At 42.1% G+C, this 21,424-nt stretch overlaps 1 protein-coding gene across 5 annotated transcripts in view; it reads right to left on the bottom strand.

Moving 5' to 3' along the window:
* The window catches only part of PDLIM5 (PDZ and LIM domain 5), a 123,104-nt gene that overhangs the window by 49,717 nt on the left and 51,963 nt on the right, over positions 1 to 21,424 (bottom strand). For 3 of the 5 annotated variants that reach the window (XM_082236379.1, XM_082236378.1, XM_082236382.1), the window contains 2 exons: positions 11,281 to 11,323; positions 8,738 to 9,180 (listed from right to left, as the gene is read on the bottom strand). In XM_082236379.1, coding sequence (XP_082092505.1) covers positions 8,738 to 9,180; positions 11,281 to 11,323 — 486 coding nt within the window. Of the gene's footprint in view, positions 1 to 1,117; positions 1,136 to 3,050; positions 3,066 to 3,910; positions 3,928 to 8,737; positions 9,181 to 11,280; positions 11,324 to 21,424 lie in introns of all 5 variants that reach the window. The other 2 variants (XM_082236380.1, XM_082236381.1) reach the window with 2 other exon arrangements.

Genomic DNA, 21,424 nt, shown 5'->3' with positions numbered 1-21,424 from the left:
CCCTCTTAAAGAGATACCATATTCTTGCTTTGCACCTCTAGAGGTAAAGAAGGGAGGCTCCATGATCCCCAGACGTAAACATTGCTTAGAATTCTTCTAATGCTAACTTCTTTCCCTATTATGCCTACACTAGCAGATTTATACAAGATTCACAGCACACATGAAATACTCGTGGAGCATTTATCAGGATCCAGCGTCTAAAGGGCTCTTTTTAAAATCTAAGTACCATGGCCTTGTATGCAAAGGAGCCACAGCACAAGTTAAAAAGAAACATTTTTAAAAAAGAACAGGCCACCAATGAGAGTGGAATTTAGCACATTTGTTTTACCCTTAGTTTACCCTTAGGGTGGCACTGTGGGTTAAACCACAGAGCCTCTTGGGTTTGCTGATCAGAAGGTCAGTGGTTCAAATCCCCGCAACGGGGTGAGCTCCCGTTGCTCGGTCCCTGCTCCTGCCAACCTAGCAGTTCGAAAGCACAAAGTGCAAGTCGATAAATAGGTACCATTCCATCGGGAAGGTAAACGGCGTTTCCGTGTGGTGGTCTGGTTTGTCAGAAGCGGCTTAGTCATGCTGGCCACATGACCCGGAAGCTGTACGCCGGCTCCCTCGGCCAGTAAAGCGAGATGAGTGCCGCAACCCCAGAGTCGTCCGTGACTGGACCTAATGGTCAGGGGTCCCTTTACCTTGCATCTCATGAATCAACTCTTAAGGAACCATTGCCTTTGCCACATGCAATACTGACTTGCCACTGCCTTAGTCTCTAGCACAGTGGTGGGGAACCTGTGGCCCTCCAAATCAACTCTCATCATCCACAGCCATTGGTCATGCTTGTTGAGCCTGATTAGAGTTTCAGTCCAACAACATCTGGAGGGCATCCTCTGTTCTAGCAGTACTCAAAAGTAAGATGAAGACTATGAGGAGCCAGAAGCAAAGTTTGTCTGATTTAGAAGCTGCCCCCCTCCCTTTATCTGTTAATACAGAGGCTGAGTGTGAAATGGAGAACATTTTCCAGCATCTGTAGATTATGAATAAGCCAACACTATCTTTCTCGCACAACATAAAAGCTCCATTTGAAGTATGCACACACTACACATACAGGTGAGCTTTTGGCTATTACCGTTTAGGTGGGTTTTGCCTTTTATGCATTTGAAGGGCATGGCAGAAGTATGGAAAGAGTCCAGAATAAGGAGAAATAGGAAGAGGGGGAGGGAGGAGACAGAAGACAAAAAGAATTAAGAGCAAACAGTTGAAAGTTTCTGTATTTGATAACCAAATATACTTAATATATATTTCCCCCATTCTTCTATTTTTGCATTCTCACCCTGCCTTTCTGTCCCAAGCAAGAAGGATGCCATTGCAGATATACACAAACATGGTCAAGTAAAGGAAATGGTCAGTACTGCGAACTGTTTACTTGTACACATACAATCTCTACCATATGTGCTACAATGTGTCAGTATGGGATGAAGAACAGGACTGTTTACAAAAAATAAAAAATGCACAGGGTCTTGTGGACTTGTTGCCCCTAGTGATACGTCTGTAAATAGACTCAATACACACATAAAGGTAAAAAACGTAAAGGACCCCAGGACAGTTACATAAAAAGCAGTTCATTAACTGTTTTTATTGCTACTTTTCTCCATTTTTGTTTCCCATAACCTAGACTCGTTGGAAAAATACTTGAAATAGAAGTATTAAAGTATTAAAAATAGAAGCTTTAAACTCTCGGTCCTTAGATATATGTATAATAGCCCTCTTTGAACAATAGTCGCCTTTGACTGGACTTAATTATCCAGGTGTCCTTTACCTTGAGCAATTGGTTCAATATGTGTGCAATGCACAATTAAATTTACCATCAAAAAATATTACAAAATGGGAGAGGAGGAGGTAGGAATCCTTCTCCAAATAAGCAGCTCATAGCATTAACATGGGTCTTTTGGGGCATAATTTGTGTTCACAAAGATTTTGTATACAGTGGTACCCCGCAAGACGAACGCCTCGCGAGATGAAAAACTCGCAAAACGAAAGGTTTTTTCGTTTTCGAGTTGCCTCGCAAGACAAATTTCCCTATGGGCTTGCTTCGCAAAACGAAGCTTGCCCCGGGGACAGCGGGTCTTCTCTTTTGAAGCAAGGGGCGGCAGGGAGATCGCTTCTCCCCACCGCCCCTTGCTTCAAAAGAGGTCCGGGGGCAGCGGGAAGCGCTTCCCGCTGCCCCCGGACCTCTTTTGAAGCAAGGGGCGGTGGGGAGAAGCGATCTCCCGGTGCTCCGAAGCGGGGCGGGGGGGGGGCGGGAACACCTTCCCCCACCGCCCCGCTTCAGAACGGTGCTCCGAAGCGGAGTGGGGGGGGCGGGAACACCTGCCCCAGCCACCCCGCTTCGGAACGCTGCTCCGAAGCGGGGGGGCGGGAACACCTGCCCCACCGCCGGGCTTCGTAGAGCTGCTGCGAAGCCGGGCAGTGGGGCGGGAACACCTTCTGAAGGTGGGTGGGGGGCAAAGGTCTTTGTCCCCCCTGCCTGCCTTCCCAGGGGCTTTTAAATCGCCCCGGACAGTGGAGAAGTCCTCCGCTGTCCCGGGGCGATTTTAAAATGCCGCCCACCAGCATTTTAAGATGCCCGGACAGCGGAGAAGTCCTCCGCTGTCCCGGGGTTTTTTAAAATGCCGGGGGTGGGAAGAAAAGCCCTCCCCCCCAGCCTTCAGAAGAGGTCCGGGGACAGACTGTCCCCGGACCTGGTCTGAAGGCGGTTTCCCTAGGAACGCATTAATTGATTTTCAATGCATTCCTATGGGAAACCGTGCATCGCAAGACGAAAAAACCGCAAGACGAAGAGACTTGCGGAACGAATTAATTTCGTCTTGTGAGGCACCACTGTATTCTTATACAACTGTGTGATGTTAAGTTTTTCTTTTCAACTGAAGCAAGCTATTCCTAAGAAATCCAGGGGTTAATTACAAAGAATAGCTACAAAATACAGCATTGTTCTATGTACTGTTGTGAGGAAAAACATGCTTAAGTAGTTAAGAGGCAAATTATATTAGTGAAGTACTTACACCTCATCAGGGTTACTGAAGGGAGGGAGGGACAGAACAACAGACAAACAATGGAGAAGATTCCAGGATGATGGAGTACAGATAGGAAATTGCATATAAAAGTGAAGCAAGAAAAAGTTAATAGAAAATTAATTAGGAAATTAGAGCAAATGAGTAAATCAAAATCAGTAAGATTTAATAACAGGCTCACTCAGAATCATGAAACTATTACGTTAAAAGCTAACAAGTATTGTGAATGGCAAAGGTTACCGTAAGTCCTTTTTGTTGGCCCTTTCTAGTAGTTACCAAGTTTGGTAGCAAGATGGTGCCACAGGCAAAGCTAAAGTTAAGAGTGCACTCGCTTCTTTTCACAAAGTCAATTTATATAGTAATGATTTTAGTTGACTCTAGCCAGGAAAGTAGGGCAGGGGAAGCAGGTAGGAAAAAATGGGTACTAAACAAATCTTTAGCTATCTCAAGTTTAACTGCAACATGCTTGAGGCTGTAATCCTAAACATATGCGCCTAGGTGTAAATCCCTTTGAACTCAATGCAGCTTACTTCCATGGAGACATGCATAGGATTGTAGGATAAAAGGTCTAATTGTTACAATTTTTATAACAGTAAAATTAATCATTATATTATTGTTTCTGTTATTGCTATTATTATTGCTACAAATGAAACACTGCAACAAAACTTCTTATTTGGTTAAAAAATGCATACTGTGTGCAGCGTAAAAATGCAAACAATTAATGTTAATCACTTTTTAATAAGTGCTGCATTTGTCTTGCAGATATTGAATTCTAAAGCATAACCGTCATGCATGCTACTTCTTAAAAAACATGAAAACACAATTCCACTCAAGGTGCTACTGATACTAACTTTGTCACTGTGGCTTCCTGCAAAAGAAAAAAGAGCAATTTGCATGTTTATTGTACTGACTTCCCTACTGCTGCATCCTGAACATATGCCAGGGTCACCGAAGTCCAAGTGCCTCCTCACATTTTTAAATGAAACATGTCAGCAAACTTGTAAGAACACATTTCGTTCAGTGTGGCGTCAGGTGATCGGTCTGATGCTAAGATAACGATGTTCATGCATAGGTTGTTGACAAGACAATAAACATAAAAAACAGAATGGCACACAGCAACTTAAAAACCAAACCAGCCCATGCTGCAGTTGAACATAGTCCTCTCAGGATAATGATGAACTGATGTCTTGGCTTACCCCCACACACATGAACTATTTTTTCCCCCCACTGGGAGTTTGCAACGTTGGGTGACCTTTTGCTAATCAGAGCTCATGTGGCATGGTGATCAAGGACATGTATAATGTGTGTGTGTGTGTGTGTCCTTGGTTCATGGTGATCAAGAACATGCATGATGTGCGTCTGTCCTTGGCTCATATCTCAGCTCAGACATGAATTTCCCCAGAGTGATCTTAGGTAAGCCACATAAGGATCATAGTAGCCTGCCTTGAACACCTATTGTAGGAAGTACTGGAATAATCTGAACACGGGGGGGGGGGGGGGAGAGACACATGACAAGGCTGAAGTTCTGTGCTGCTTGCTCTGCCACACCTAAAGCCCTTGCAGCTTGTTATGCTTGGGGCAAGAAGTAGGGGCTGACTTTATTTGTTTCCCCTGCCACCACCCATTTTTCTTCTTTTAAAAAAGGAAAGCCTAACTGGGTATAATGGAAGGGAAATCAACAATTCTACCTCCAGGGCTGGAGTGGTTTCAGGCCCAATAGGTAAGTGTGTCTATGGAACAAGAGGGATTTGGATCTACTCTCCAAGCATCACCCTGAAATGTCCTGCCACCACTGGAAAACTACTAGCAGTACTTTTGCTTCTGTTTTGTCTTTGCTTGTTTTTTTATGTCTATGCTGGGTTAATGAAGGGACTGTATGCAGATAAAGGTGATGGCTAGCCCTGTGTGAGAGGCAAGGAAGGGAAGATCTTCCAGCGTGGGAGGCTGGGAGAAGAAAGGGAAGCTCCCAGGTGAAAGCTGGGGAGGGTCCACCTATTTCTGTGTGAGACAAGGGTTAAGACAGGCATCCCCAACCTTCGACTCTCCAGATGTTTTGGGCTACAATTCCATCATCCCTGACCACTGGTCCTGTTAGCCAGGGTTCATGGGAGTTGTAGGCCAAAACATCTGGAGGGCCGCAGGTTGGGGATGGCTGGGTTAAGATCTACCTGCGAGAGAAGACATTGCATTGTTTTTCCTCTTTGTTTTTCTGGTCTTTCTTTAGACTACTCTGCTTTTTTATTGTATTGCTTTATGAGATAGATAAAGTAAAGGTAAAGGTACCCCTGCCCGAACGGGCCAGTCTTGACAGACTCTGGGGTTTGTGCGCCCATCTCACATCTATTGGCCGGGGGCCAGCGCTGTCCGGAGACACTTCCGGGTCACGTGGCCAGCGTGACAAAGCTGCATCTGGCGAGCCAGCGCAGCACACGGAACGCCGTTTACCTTCCCGCTGGTAAGCGGTACCTATTTATCTACTTGCACCCGGGGGTGCTTTCGAACTGCTAGGTTGGCAGGCGCTGGGACCGAGCAGCGGGAGCGCACCCCGCCGCGGGGATTCGAACTGCCGACCTTTCGATCGGCAAGCCCTAGGCGCTGAGGCTTTAACCCACAGCGCCACCCGCGTCCCTTCATGAGATAGATAGGTAGATGATATAGATGATAGATAGATGATAAGACAGACAGATAAATAGATGGTAGGTAGGTAGGTAGATGATAGATGACAGATAGAAAAAACTACTAGCAGTACTTCTTCGCTAGCTTTCTGAAAGCTTTCTGCTGGCAATACCAAAGACTCTTCCAGGGGCGTTAAGTGCCATCCTGGCAGTGAAACTGCTCTCCAGCGAGAGAGAAGCCAAAATTCCTCTGGTAATACATATAAAAGTAATGGCTTTTAATATGTAATTTCAAAGGTCTCTTTATATAAATACACTTCATGTGACACATTTTGATTTAGCATCTGTAATTTCATTTTCAGATGTATAGAAATGACTGAAAGTTCGTTTTGCACATAAAATGGCTATCCTTGCTCTCATTTTAAACATTGACAAGTTGCCCATTCATTTACCTTTCTTTTTGAAAAGTTTTTGTTTGTTTTTAGTGCAACAAGACCCTTTGTTGCTTTTGCTGTTTAAGAGACTGACGTGGCCACCCCTCTGAAAATAGTTACCTGAATTACTTTCTAATTTCTGGAAGCAATTGTACTATAGAACTATGGCCTCAAGCCACACACAAAAGCATGCTTGTACTTAATCTCAAAGTGCACTGCATGTATAGATGTGACGTGCTGCGGACTAGGAAGACCTCCAGTAAACAGATTGTATTACTGAGGTCTAAAAATATTTATAAAAAGGGCAGTGCAACGTCTTGCTGTTTAATCAGCACTAGATCTCTCATGTGTAAGCAAATTCTTGTCACACTAATAATTGCTCGAGCATCATTTGAAACCATAATATTTTCAGTACAGCTAAGCCCAACAAGTCTACAGCTATTTCTTTTTTACTTCGCTAGATAATATCAGAAACTAGGCTCTGAATAATATTGGAGAATTGGAGAATTGCTTAGCTAGACTGCACTGCTGCTAGATTTTTGCAGTGAAGAATATAATGGATATATATGCTACCTTAAGGGAAGTTAGAATATATATATATATTTGTTCTGTTATTTATTCATAACACTTATTTATAAAACAGTTTTGGGGAAATGAGCAAGAAAGTACTAAGCTCAAGGCTCTTCATGTGACCCAAGGCAAGTCAGAGCCCTTTCATATCTTCAATAATGGTATTGATATACTTTATGATATTCTTGTAAGAATTCCTGGAGATCATGTACATGAAGCAACTTAAAGTTATTTCTTAAAAATTATACCGTGCAAAGCATTATATTATCTAGTGACCAGAATTTTCACTGTTTGCTAAATTTACTGGTTAGAAAGCAGTTTTTAGCCTGTCATCAGATTTCAGCTTGGGGGGCAGGAGGGAGAGACAGCCCTGAGCCTTGGCAGAACGAAGTCATTGTAATAAATTGTATTTGAATGCTAATTACCGCAGCTGAATGGCAGCTCCCATGTCTTTGCAAAAGATAGCTTTTCCTGGAAGGCTACAAATGGTTTGCCAAGATATATTTATGTTTTTGTTTGCTTTGAGTTGTCAGGAACTCTTCCCCCTTATTTTAGATAGTGTGGAACTATAGCATCATCTGCTCATGAGTGTTGTAACAATTGCTATGCCATCTGTGCAACATAAGATGCATAAGGGTTGCATTGTAGGCATTCTGTTGAAGTAAATGTGCTGGCCAGGGTGGGCATTCCAGACACAAAGGTCAAACCTTTTATCTCTCAAAGCACTTATGAACTTTCACTACACACATTAAATAGAGTGGAGCTGGCTTTAAAGTGCACATGTACCAATTGGGCTAAAAAGGCTTAGTTTGCTACCTCTCTGTGTAAAACGCCTTCTCCTAGAACTTGGTCCATCTCATTATGCCTGGCAGGGATGGGGAACATATTTTCCTATAAAGGGTATATTTTCTAAGGGACAATCTGTTGAGGGCTGCATGCCAATGGTATAGGAACCATTACTGGTGCTATGCTTCTAGAAAAAGAGGTGCCAGAACTCACCATGAACCCACTTTAGATAGAGTTCCACCAAGTTCCAGCTGAAAAAAGCCCTGATGGTACCCATATGAACTTACCTGGACCCCATGATCATCATCTGAGGCCCTTCTTTATGTGCCTCCTCCATGAGAGGACTGGAGGGCAGTAACACAAGAATGGGCCTTTTCTGTGGTGGCTCCACGTTTGTGGGTTGCTCTCCCCAAGAAGGCTTTAGGTACCAGGCAAAACCTTTCCTCTTCTCCCAGGTCTTTGGCTAATTAAACAATCTATGGCCTTTTAAACTGTGTATGTTTTGTTTGTTTGTTACTATGATATACATTTTTGTGTTATAATATCGTAAACCGTCCGGTGATCCTCAAATGAAGGTGGCATAGAAATTTAATTTTTAAAAAAGGGTGGGTGAGACGGCCAACCATTCTCTCTCAATAGAGCTCCCTCTTTTTTTAATCTCTCTTCATGTTGTGAAATGGCAGGTTGCTCTTCGACTAATGATTTCCCTGGAGCACTTTCCCTATCTCTTCTTTCCATCATTCCATCCTTTTGGCCTACTTCCCATTTCTGCTAGAGTCCTCCTTATCCCTCACCCACACTGCATGAAATTAAGCTGAGAACCACAAGCTCTCCACACCTGGCCTCAGTAAAATAGTACAAGGTTAACTGCTGTGAAAGGATTAAAATAAGAAGCAAGTCACATGCCTCAGTGTTTGATGAAATCAAGAATGTCCACAAAACCTTTCCACAAGTATGCCACATACTTAGAACTTGCTCAATTGTCATTTCATAGCCCCGGGGACCACTAGGAACTGCAGTTTTGTGAGAGGACTGAGGTGTCTCCATCACATAATTCCCAGAACTCTCACCTAACTATAGTCCTTAGGATTCCTTTGGAAAGGCATTACAATTAATGTGGCTTAAAAGCAAGTAAGTTATTGGATACGCAGCCAAATTTCATTGAGAAGCTTGTTTAGAAAACAAAAAGGTAGAAAGACAGGTTGATAAATTGCCTAGGAAACCCTTTTTAAGGCCACCAAAAGAGGAGGAAAGGTTTCCTGAAACCACCTACCCATTTTGCTCTTTACTGTCACCCTGGTTCTCTCTGAATCCTCTTCGCTGTCCCTCTGCCACCTCCTGGGCATTGTCGTTGAAAGAGGTGTTCAAGGATGCATTGTGTGTGGGCTGCCATGGGATATTAACTTCAGGTTTAGCAGCGCTCAGCTCAGGTGAACGCTGGTCAGCGTTAGACTTGGCGTTAGCATGCAGTCCGGAGGCGGTGAATGCAGTGGGAGGCGTGACATTGGCCAGTGGTGTAAGGGAAGCATGTGATGAAAAACTCGCATGAGCTGGAGTGAAGGCAGATGATGGCGATGGAATGGACGTGATCTTGGAAGCTGACATAGACCCAAAGGGTCTTGGGGCCTTATTGAAGGCTATGTTGGCTGTGGATGAAACTTTGGGCACGACTGCGGACGGAATGGGCACAGGCTTAACTAGTTCCTTAGGCTCTACCTATGTGAAATAAAAACAACAACAACAACACAAAAATACACAAGAAAGCCACACGGACACACACGCGCACATACAAATGGCATGCAAAATATAAGTGTCATCTGTTGCAGTTTCATCTTGAAACACAAACTGATGACCAATGAAGGATTGCCCATTACATAGCTTTACCCACAAAGCACTAGTTCTAATCACACACGTGGCATGCACTATTGAGAAGAAAAAGTTGAACACGCATGAGCTGGGAACTGACCAAAAATATTCATAATTGACTGGGCTCGAGTGTTGGGAGATAAAGGAGACTCACCCAGTGCAAGAATCAGAGGTAAGTAGTGGAGGATGCAAAGCCCAACATAAATACCTTCATTTTTTGGGGCCAGTATTGAATAAATATTTTGCTATTTTCCAATGTGACCAAGGGAGTTCTGGGCTTGTGTTTCTTGAACTACCATCTCCCCGTGAATCACTGCCAACCTCTTTTTGATTCATGGTGATTTTTCACAAGCAGTTTGCTATATCACATGGGGCTGTGCTGCTCAAAGTGTGTGCGGGGTTGTGTGTGTTAAAAAGTTCTCTTAAACACATCAAAGGTCCTCGCGACTTTTAAAATAGTTCACTGTGCTGTATAGCCTTCATTTACACACTTCTAGGAGAAAAGTCAGAAAAGGGCACCCAGAATTATAAAGGGAACAGCTCAACTGTTTTCCTAGAAGTTTGTAAAAGGAGGCTAAACAGTAGGAGGATCGTTTACAACATTTGTGGCCTTTCAATTTAGAGAAAAGCCAAGTGAGAGGACACATGACAGAGGTGAATGGAAGTATCTATGGAGAAAGTAGACAGAAATTCTCTCTCTCTCTCTCTCTCTCTCTCTCTCTCTCTCATTGGGATACCCAATGAAGCTGAATGTTGCAAGATTCTGGACAGATGAAATAAAATACTTCCTCCCACAGTGCATAGCTGAATTATGAGATTCACTCCCAGAAGAGGTGGAGATAGCTACCAACTTGCATGTCTTTGAAAGAGGATTAGATAGATTCAAGGAGGATACGGATATCAGCAGCTACTAGCCACAATAGTTCTGCCACTACTGTCAGAGGAAGTATGCCTGCGAATACCAGTTGCTGGGAATTGCAAGCAGGGCTGCTTTAGAGCTCAGGTTCTGATGGCAGGATTCTCATGGGCATCTGGTTGGTCACTGTGAAAACAGGATGCTCAACTAGATGGGTCTTTGATCTAGCAGGGCTCTTCTTACCAATAAGACAGAAATTGCTGGCTGCACTACTCTACTCCTTGGGTTGTTTAATTAAAAGGTAAATTTTCATATTTGTTCTGAAAAGGGAATCTCAATATGAGGCATGAAGCACCTACCATTTCCACATTTAGTGGTGGTGGTGGGTTTTTTTGGGGGGGTTATTCAGCTAGTCATGAAACTCAGGTCTAATAAAGTTAAATGGAATCAGACAGAAAAGGAGTATTCAACTACTAAAAAAGACAGGGACAACCTTAGGTCGCCTATCACAAGTATGTCCCTTTCAAGAAGCTATGTTTTCTGCCTTTCCAGAGTTCTTTTTAGCTACTGTATGAACTGTAACTTAACATCCAGGCCCCCTGTATTTTGGAGACTGAAGTCATAGCAGTCTGTGAGGAAGATATAGCAAATGTATCCTCAGTAAAGAAACATAAAACACAGCTGCACACTCAGTTCCTATTACAAAGACACATGAACTCCATAATCTCCCAGAAAGCTTTGCACATGGTTAAGTGCATACTAGAGGTAAGGGATCAATGGACTAGGTAGTGTATGCATGATGTTAACATAGTTTGGTCCTGATTGAAACAGGTATTTCCTTGGTATTGTTGCTTCTGTGCCCAGCTTTGAACTCCCGTATTATCCTAGTGCATAAGTGGCTATGGCCTGTATAGCATGCCCAGTCATCCTCAAAATGAATGCAAAGATAGGGCTTTACAGATCAAGATAAACATCTTGAAACACCATTTTTGTTGCACTGGAAGAGCTCTTCAATTAATACATGTTAAGAGAAGGATTTCAAGGAGTTAATTGGTTACAGTGATACGCCCCTGGATTTGAAGTGGAGGACTTACCTGTTGCACAGGTATGGGATCAGGTTTCGGAGCAGAAGGTGCTCTGAAAGAAAAAAAAAAGAACAGGCCATGTAAATTCTAAAGAAACCTACCACACGTAGTTCAATAATCTTCTAAATCACTATATAGCCTCTAACAGCACAATCCAATCAAAAGCTAAGCAGTTGGGAACACACTGATTTAAGCAATGCTTAATTCAAATCAGTGGTATTTGTCAATGGACCCACAGAGCTTTACACAGTGTATTAGTTTTCTTAGAATCCAAAGTCTTATTTCAAACCACAAGAAATCAGTTGCTTAACTTAGTGTTTGAATAGCAAAGCATTTGCATCCCAAAGTTGAAGAATGACTTCGGAGTATATTGGATGCATTTGAAACTGAAACATTTCCATGCTTAAATTATGACACAGAACCACACTCCAATGGGTTAGCCAACAGAAACCACACAGTTCACAGTCTATAAGGTGGTGGTGGCAGATACAGGAAAGACACATGTATTCTATTATCCAGTTATAGTCAACAGGTTGGGCTTCCCATTGGATACTGGTGTACCATGTACAGGTATACATTTTGCCACTGAACTGCAAGTAAAGAAAAACCCAAGGAGAATTTAGAGATTCCCAGAAAGGCAAAACACTTAGGAAAATCAGTGATTGAATGGGAGGAATCTGATATGGTTAGAAACAATTTCAGAGGGGTCTCACTCTTCCCTACTGGATCCGTACTGATTAACACTAAGAACAAATAAGACTTTGGCTGGATCTAGATACGTTCAAAGAGGTGTTTCAGTTAAATGCATTGTAAACTTTGTATGAGAAATCAGGCTGGTAAAAACGGAACTCAACAGCGCTATCTGGTGTCACAGTGTTATCATGTATATACAAGGCATATAAAGCGCTTTTTCTTTGCCAGTGTAGCTGAGTTCTTTGAGAAGCAGGTTTGTTCTCCTGTTTCAGAGACCATCCAGTGGGAACATCCAATGAAACATGACTACATGGCCCCCAAAATAAACATTTGGATAAATCAGTGTTAACATGCAATTACAAAGTAGTCAGTTTATAGAAATACAATGAAGAAATGGCCATGGTTCAGTGGTAAAACACATGCAGAAGGTCCCAGGTCCAATCTCTGGTAGGGCTGGGACAGTCCCTGTCAAACCATGAAGAGCTGCTGCCATTTAGGAATATGCTAGAAGGGCCAGTGTGGTTCTGTATTAAACAGCTTCCTAAGTACATAGAAGCAAAACTTAAACAAAGGCAAAGCTTCAACTATAGCTGTAGCTAATGAAAATGGTTGCTTTCTCCGTAGTTGTACATATAAAATGAAAAACATGTATTGTTCCCATATTTGCTTTCATCAGGTCTGGCACAATGGAGTGGAGGAAATCAAACTACAGCATCTAGAGTTTCAACTAGAATCTTAAATCTCGACTCTCCTGTTCCAGAAAAAAATCTTTACTGCATGCAAATGGAACACTTCAAATTGCCATGTTTATATTTGATGTCATCCTTACAACATAAATATCCAAAGATATGGTCCAGGCCCCTATGGCTGCAGTGCCTGTATGCAGAGGGGTTGCCAGAGTATTAAATAAAGGCTTATTGCCCCCCCCCCAGCACACACAACATACTGGGCAATTATGGGGATTAGGAGCCCCTCCCTCTTTGAGTTTGAGTAACTTGTCCCGAGGGGCATGCAGACATCACAATCCCAATATGAAACAAATCTCCCACAGACATGCAAGAGAGGTTTGCTTCAAACCATTTCTATCCCAGCTACTTGCACATACCAGTTTTGTTTACTAAAAAAGCAGCATTTCTATGGCTCTGCAGCTGAACCTAAAATGCAGAATTTGCACAGGCAAGGCATAGCATTGAACAAATAATTCCGGTGATAAAACTGAATGCCTTACAGTACGTTTCTTATAAATTTGGGATTCAATTACTTACCACCACCCTCCCCCTTAACACATTGTGGTTGGAAAATAACTATCTGCCCAGAGATTCCTGAAACGTTCTAACTGCTATTACTCAGTTCAGGGTATTGTGTAAGATGGAACACAGAACCATATATAAGAATCAGTTGGGTCATCAAAATACGAATGAGAAAATTGCTGTGGTTGTGAAAATTGACAAGGAGGGGAAAAATAAAGACGGGCAACACTTAACGATGGAAAATGCTTTGGCACAATAATATCCATGTATATTATGTTAAGCGTGAATTCAAATGAATTGCTGATGTGTTAAAAATGAACAGACCCCATTCTTTCCTGGTGTAGAAGAAATCCATGCTGCTGTGAAAAGAGTCTGACTACAAGACTACATGATTGTGGCTACTTCTGCAAGTCCTTCCCACATCATCATTGTCCTGGCTCCTGGCTGGAATGTGATGGACTAGAGAGGAGCCACATGATTTCACCTCCCCTCCATTTCCTAAACTCAGCGCAGTGCAGCATTATGCTTGCACCAACGTTAATAAAAATGGTTAGGTTTAACCAGAGTACAAGAAACTCCTTAGAACGCTGCAGTGTTAACACCAGTGCAGATGTAAAAAGAATTAGCAGAAGTAGAAACTGGGATGTTTTTTCCTCCTGTCTTTCACACACAGCCACTAGGACTCCCTTTAACCTCAGTTAAGAATTCTGAAATGTTATGTCTGCACAGAATCAAGGCACGTTTATGAATTACTGGGAAAGAAACCACAATATCCATTGGGAGACATTTTTCATACGTCTCATTATAATTCGCTGATTAGTTGATGAACATTTAAGAATTTGAAAATGTAGTTAAGTGCTTCTCTACAAGCACTGAGAAATTATTCGTGTACGTTATCTTAGCAAAAAAAAAGTTTAATAATAATAATAAAGCATTTTAACAAGTGGCACCATGGTGCCATTAACAACCAACACATCACATTATATCTCTGTCCTGCCTTGGTTTGCTACAACTCAAGGCAGGATACACAGTGTTGCTGGTTGAGGAACTGACCAGACCAAAACCTGCTTAGCTTCAGCAAGTTGGCTGCATCACACACTTTTAAATAGGAGGTTCACTAAGCACCAATAAATGCAGGTCTCATTGTTGTGAGAACTTATAAGACTGTTATAGCTGGCACAACAAGGCACTCCTTACACTTATTTTCCTGTGTGATGGGAAGGGAGATACAGTAAAATCCCTTCAAACTGTACCAGCATTCAGCACAGCCATATATGAAAAATGAGGCAATGTGTTCTTTGCTACAGGAAATCTAGACCAGCAAACTCTTCGTTCTTTACATTCTTGTTTTATTCACCTTTTCCTGCTTATTTCAGACATAAAAATAGGTTAACACAATATGAAGAGCTCTGGCAAGTTATTCAGCTATCTGGAAATGTTTGTGCTTTGCCAATAGCTGCATTGCTTCGGGTTATAGTAATTTCAACTGTGGGGTTTTTTAAGCAACTAAAAGAAGTGGGAAGAGGGGGGAGCCAGCTAGAGGGCAGCTATTTAGCTAAGTGAGACCTGAATTCAACTCCTCACTAAGGAGATAGGGCAGTTGGCTCAATGCCCCCTCATCTCACATTAACTAACCTTATAGATCAGTTGCACCACTTTTAGGTTGACATTCTTTTCACCCTTCTGTAATTGCTCCAAGAATTTCACAGCAGCACATACAATAATTCATAAGCAATTACCTTAACCACACTAGCATTATTACTGTGATACAAACAGAGGTTTAGCAGTAACTGTGATGAAGTTGCATTGTCGGTTGAAGAAAATGGGTCAGCAACAGAACTTCTTTTTTAAAAACAATATTCCACTTTTGTGAGCTGAAGTGAAAGGTGTGGTTGACCAAGAAAAACCATCACATGTTGCCCTAGTAGTGTCTAATATGTGTGGGCAAGGTAGGGGACACTGAAAACACAGTCCAGGTAGAGTGCAGGAAGTTAGAAGTTAAAGGACAGGAAACCAAGATGCAGGGAAACAGCGCACATACTGGATGAAAATACTAGAGCCCTTAGAGGAGATGGAGAAGACAGGTCTGAAGGAAGCTGAGTAAGAGTACAGCTGTGCAAAAGCCTAGCAGGGCTTAAAGACAAGAGAGATTGATGGAAAGAAAAGAGTGTGAGCAGACAGAGGACATGGTAAAGGAAGTGAGGTGGGGGAGACAACAGGAGATGACACTGAAAAGAAGGAACCTGGGGAAACAATAGTGTGATGAATGCAGAAAGGAGGTGGCTGACAAAGGGGTGGGGGAGGAATAGGCCGGAGGCCAATTTCTAGTTTTTAGGGTAGAAGCTGTGAACTAATGACATAAAGTAAACAGATATGCAAAGGATGGACTACAGCAAACCATACAGAATGAAAGCATCTACATTATATATCTTCATACTTTCTTCTCATCACGTGGTTTTCCAAGACACTCTACCTTGTAATAGGGTAAAGAATTATCAGAACACTTTTAACTACAGATGAACAAAAATTTATTTATCTTAGCACGCTCAAAACCTTTTGATTCACACTTTTATTATCATATTGCTTCTAAATATTACACTCAAACTTCTAAATAGCTACCACACACAAACCAACATGATGCCATTAACTAGTAAAATTAAAAGCCAACATTTAAATCTGTCAAATGCATTTTGACCAAAAAAAAAAAAGAGGTCCTCTTCAGCAGCTTAAAATGATGAATTCCTTAAAAGAACTGCTCGACATCTTCAAGATCTGGATGGGCAGGACCAGGCTTTCCCTGTAATGAACTCTCTCCATTTTCACAATTCCTAAAAGAAGGTATATCACTTTTAAAAATACACAAACTAATGTCCGCTTACACAGAGCCATTACGGTGAACAATTCTCATCTTGTAATCTAATCTGTATGTATACCTACGTTGCTATCAAAACAGATGGAACAAGGAGAAAATGGAAAGTAACAACTAGATTAGGTAAAACTAAGCAGAAAAATATTATTACTGATTTCTGGCTAACGTGGCAGTCTGCCAGTCACAATGTTATTCTCTTTCTACATGAAAGACAAGACTCAAAACTTTTGCCACCATGTGGTGGAATTGTCAAATACTGACAGTTTTAAAGAGTTGGAAAAACTGCCAACTCTGCTAGAACCTGCCCACAAATCCTTGGAAAAATTGTTACACTTTCAATCCATCCACCCCACAATGTACCTCCACTTTCGCATTCACATGTGTATAGTATGACACAGTAAATTGATTTAAGATTACACACAACAATGTTGCTCAACGAGTAGTTCCCCCATCTCACTAATCTAGTTTGTGAACCATGTTCCCCCCCCCAATAAGTTTCTTAGCATTTGATTCGACAGGCAGTATCTTGTCCTTGAAAAAAACAGTGGAAAAAATCAAATTCAATTCCTGATCGCTGGCATAGTTTAGAATGTGTGAATGAGTTGTAGTGCCCCTTGGGCACACATACTCCCTTCCTTATCCTCCACAGCAGCCATGATTAATAGCAGCTTGTTGCGATGTCCAATCCTGAACAAGCAATGGATACTATTAACTATGGTTTTTTGAAACAAGCCAGCTTCAAACCATACCTTAGAAATCTGGGTTGTTTCAACAAACCATAGTTAAGATTAACCACAGATTGGATTCCACCATCACAACAAGCTGTGGCTAATATAAAATGGGGGGAGGAGAGAGAGAACCTAATTGAGGACAATATAGGACATGTGGGTAACAGGCAAGCCCAGGTTCTCTGCTGTTCATTTTTGTAACACTAAACCATGGTTTAGCATTGCATTTAAAACACAGCCTATAAATGCAAAAACCATCCATGGAGTTAAAGATGGGGAAAACATAACATATGACTGATTATCAGCAGCAATTTAATTAGAAAAAGTAAACCAAGAACATATAACAGGACCAAAGGATTGGCAACAGTTTCAATTTGGAAATTAACAATTATTTCAATATAAGTATGGTAAAAGGATTTTAGTCACTGCGCCACATGGAACTAGCATATGAATGTTAGTGTGCCATGCTAGAACATAGGGCTCAAGCAAATAATCCTTTCTGCCCTTTTAACTTAATTTCTATGCATGCCTTTTAAATAATCCAAATATGCTCTGTACAAATAAAACCTAGAATAGCTGGAATATAAACTTATAGTGGACATTGCTTATTTGTACAAGCAATTACTTTTCCATGTACTAAAATAAGGTGGATGTGAAGAATCGCAGCTATTAAATGGAAGCCAGTTTTGCCCTTTCATCCTAGTTGAAGTATCTCAGCAACTGGGAGTAAAATGCCTTTCATTGCTTTTAATTACAGTGATATAAAGATGCCCAGGTATAACTAAGTATCATTCATCTTTCCCAATGAGTATTAAATATTTTTATTACTTATTCTTCTTCTCAGCTAATGAAACCATTTTTCTCCTTTCCACATTTCTCTTGCAGGAAATTATAACGTTCCTTCTAATTAGTGTGCTTGGAATGCACATGGCCTAAAACTCATGGCAGCGCATTAAAGGCAGTTAACCACTCCCGGGAATGGTTTGCCTTTGAGGTAAGTCTTTAAAGAGCTAAATTTAAAAAGGGAGCACCTTCCACACACAATTTTTTTTAGAGTTGTTTTATCTGGAATTTATAACAGCTTTACTTGCCTCGTTTTCTTAAAATTCTGGAAAGTACGCTTTCAATCTGCTCAGTTCATATTCTTTTCCAATACCAAGCACTATTTCCCAAGCACTGCTGTCAATTCCCATGCTCTAATTGCAACCATACAAAGCTTCTAGCAAACATTCAAACTGTTCACTGTCATTGTTACAGCTGGCTTTAATTATGTTCAGGATAGTGGAACCAAGTCTGTGGAACTCCCCCCCAACTGAGATTGACAGGCACACTCCTTGCGGAACTTCAGGTGCATGACTAAGACTTTCTGTTTCAGCAGTCTTTTAAAGGCAGTGGAAGAAGAAGAAGAAGAAGAAGAAGAAGAAGAAGAAGAAGAAGAAGAAGAAGAAGAAGAAGAAGAAGAAGAAGAGGAGGAGGAGGAGGAGGAGGAGGAGGTGTTTGGATTTGATATCCCACTTTATCACTCCTCGAAGGAGTTTCAAAGCGGCTAACATTCTCCTTTCTCTTCCTCCCCCACAACAAACACTCTGTGAGGTGAGTGGGGCTGAGAGACTTCAAAGAAGTGTGACTGGCCCAAGGTCACCCAGCAGCTGCATGTGGAGGAGCGGGGAATCAAACCTGGTTCACCAGATTACAAGACTACTGCTCCTAACCACTACACCACACTGGTTCTTTGGTTTTATGATCTTTTTTTTTTTTTACTGTTTTGCTCCATTTTCTGAGCAATGTTTTTATGCATAACACTTAAAAATGCAAATAATAAAGCAACACAGAACTGTCTTAAACGATCAAACAAAATGTACCTGCTGCTGTGTACTCTATTGCATGTATACACTGTAAAAGAAAACATTGACCTGCACCAAATGCTATGGCGTATGTGTGCTATTCCTTCGCGGAAGAGATAACTGTCTAGGAAAATAGTCTTGCATAAGGTAGGCCAATGTAGTTTGCAAATGTTCAACACCAAGCGTCTTTATTTTCGTTATTTGGGCTACTGCGATGTATTTTGATGGGATTCCAAGTACTGTACGAAGTGTCGCTGTAAATCAGGCATAGGCAAACTCGGCCCTCCAGATGTTTTGGGACTACACCTCCCACCATCCCTGACCACTGGTGCTGTTAGTTAGGAATTATGGGAGTTGTAGTCCCAAAACATCTGGAGGGCCGGGTTTGCCTATGCCTGTGGTAAATGCTTGCTTACTTGGATAACGCTGGAAGGAAAAGCGGCTATTTGTAAACCAAGAAATCTCCTTGAAATCTGTTTAAAGAGTGCTTTTCCATGGCAGAATGCCACATTCTGCTGTAAGGGATGCCTGCAAGTTAGCAACAGAAAACCTGTAATCAGTGGTTATATGGTTCAGGTGCGGTCAACAGCTCTTTAGTGAAAACAGAAAGAAGAGTGAAATGAAGCCTTAGTAGTAGTAATTCAAGACGCTGCCTGGTAAACCCATGATGAATGCTTAGAAGTGGATATTACCAGCAAAAGGGAATGCGTCAGTACCAAGCCACCTCCCTGAAGTGCCTCCACTTCTCTTATTGTCCCTCTGACCTCATCAGTCTTGGCGTCTCCTCCTCAGCCCCCAAGCTCTGCCTGTCCATCACTTGAAGCCATTGGCTGGTCTGCTATGATGTCATAATGAAAATCGGCACCCTAGGTACCCCGGAACTGAGTGTTTAGGAGGTTATTCGAGAACTTAAAATTTGAATGCCATGGTCCTTAAGAGCTGCTCTGAGTAAGTTGAACTTCTTCTTCCCTGGCAGTACATCATGGCCTTTTCAGTGACCCCTTGGAGCAAAGTTGTTGAGCACAGATCCTTTTGCCAGCAAGTGACAGACAATACTTACAGCTTGTATATAGCAGAGGGCCCCAAACTGCTGTGTTAGCTGCAGTTGAATTAGGAAACGAGTGTGGGGAGTACTATTTCAGCTAGGTCAGGACACACATTCTTTCGAAAACAAAAGATCCATCATCCAACTTTTGATAGCTTTCGCACATTAATTCTACTGCTGTCAAGAAGAGCAGATTCCCAGCTATCGGAAAGAAATCCAGCAGCTTAATTCAAATGCCCCACGTGAATTCTCTAGTGAGCCCTCAGCTCACCCAGGGGCTTATGCCCAGGAAACCAGCATGGCTTCCTCCTTCAATGCACCTATAGCTATGGTTCAAATCACCAGTGTTTTAACACAACTGGGGAATGAAACTGGTGCTTGCAAAGTAGCTAGTTAGTACAGCAGAATGCAAGATGTGACCAAATGTGATGGAATGAAACAATTCCCCTGAGGGAAGGGCTGGAAAAACAAACAAACCATTTTTTCAAGTCCAGACAGTCTAGAACTTGAGAATTCCCTAGCTTCTTGAAGGTTATTTATTTATTTAAAGGGTTTCTTCTCTGACCTTCATAATAAAATACCAGAGTGGATTTCAACAATGTAATCAGTTTTTGCTGTCCGTTTGCTGCCAAAACGTCCTGCAGTTGTTCTGGGTGGGGAAGGTGTTGCTTTATATATATTTTATGAATTGTCCGTGTTTGTGTGAATGTTAAAAGCACAAAACCATTATAATATTAAGTATGTTTGGTAAGTTGCTTTGAGTTGCTCTGTGTTACAAGTTACCAACATGCCAAATAAACAATATCAAAGAAAACCGTAACGAAGCAAAACCCAGACAAGATATAGAGGAAAGTCCCGCAAAAACCTTAAGTATCAAAAGGCCAGCACAAAGAAGTGTGTCTTCAGAGTGCAATAAACACTGTGTAATGGAGATGCAGAGGAGAGAAGATACACGATTTAGGGTTGCCACAGAGAATGCCCTTTCCTGGGCCCCCATTCCCTGTACTTTAGGAGGTGGTAGAACTGTCATGAGGGTACCCTCTGCCAATCTTAACATCTGAGGAAGTGGGGTCTCTAGGGAAGGCTATGTCAGATATTTGGGTTCTAAGTCTTTTAGAGTTTTAAACATTGCCAGCTGTAAAATAAATTATCATAGTCCTGGAGATCAGGCCAATCAGTCCTGGAGATCAGGCCAGTGTGGTGTAGTGGTTAAGAGCGGTAGTCACGTAATCTGGGAAACCTGGTTCGTGTCTCCGCTCCTCCACATGCAGCTGCTGGGTGACCTTGGGCCAGTCACACTTCTCTGAAGTCTCTCAGCCCCACTCACCTCACAGAGTGTTTGTTGTGGGGGAGGAAGGGAAAGGAGAATGTTAGCCGCTTTGAGACTCCTGAAGGGGAGTGAAAGGCGGGATATCAAATCCAAACTCTTCTTCTTCTTCTTCTTCTTCTTCTTCTTCTTCTTCTTCTTCTTCTTCTTCCTCTGGATAGCCAGGTCCCAATGCAGAGTACAGTGGTACCTCTGGTTACGTACTTAATTCGTTCTTGAGGTCCGTTCTTAACCTAAAACTGTTCTTAACCTGAAGCACCACTTTAGCTAATGGGGCCTCTCACTGCTGCCGCGTGGCCGCCGCACGATTTCTGTTCTCATCCTGAAGCAAAGTTCTAAACCCGAGGTACTATTTCTGGGTTAGCGGAGTCTGTAACCTGAAGCGTATGTAACCTGA

Source organism: Podarcis vaucheri (genome assembly GCF_965113315.1).
Source record: "Podarcis vaucheri genome assembly, chromosome: 9".
In the NCBI taxonomy this organism is placed as follows: Eukaryota; Metazoa; Chordata; class Lepidosauria; order Squamata; family Lacertidae; genus Podarcis; species Podarcis vaucheri.
Note: the sequence above shows the minus strand (reverse complement) of the source record. Positions and strands in the feature narration are given on the sequence as shown.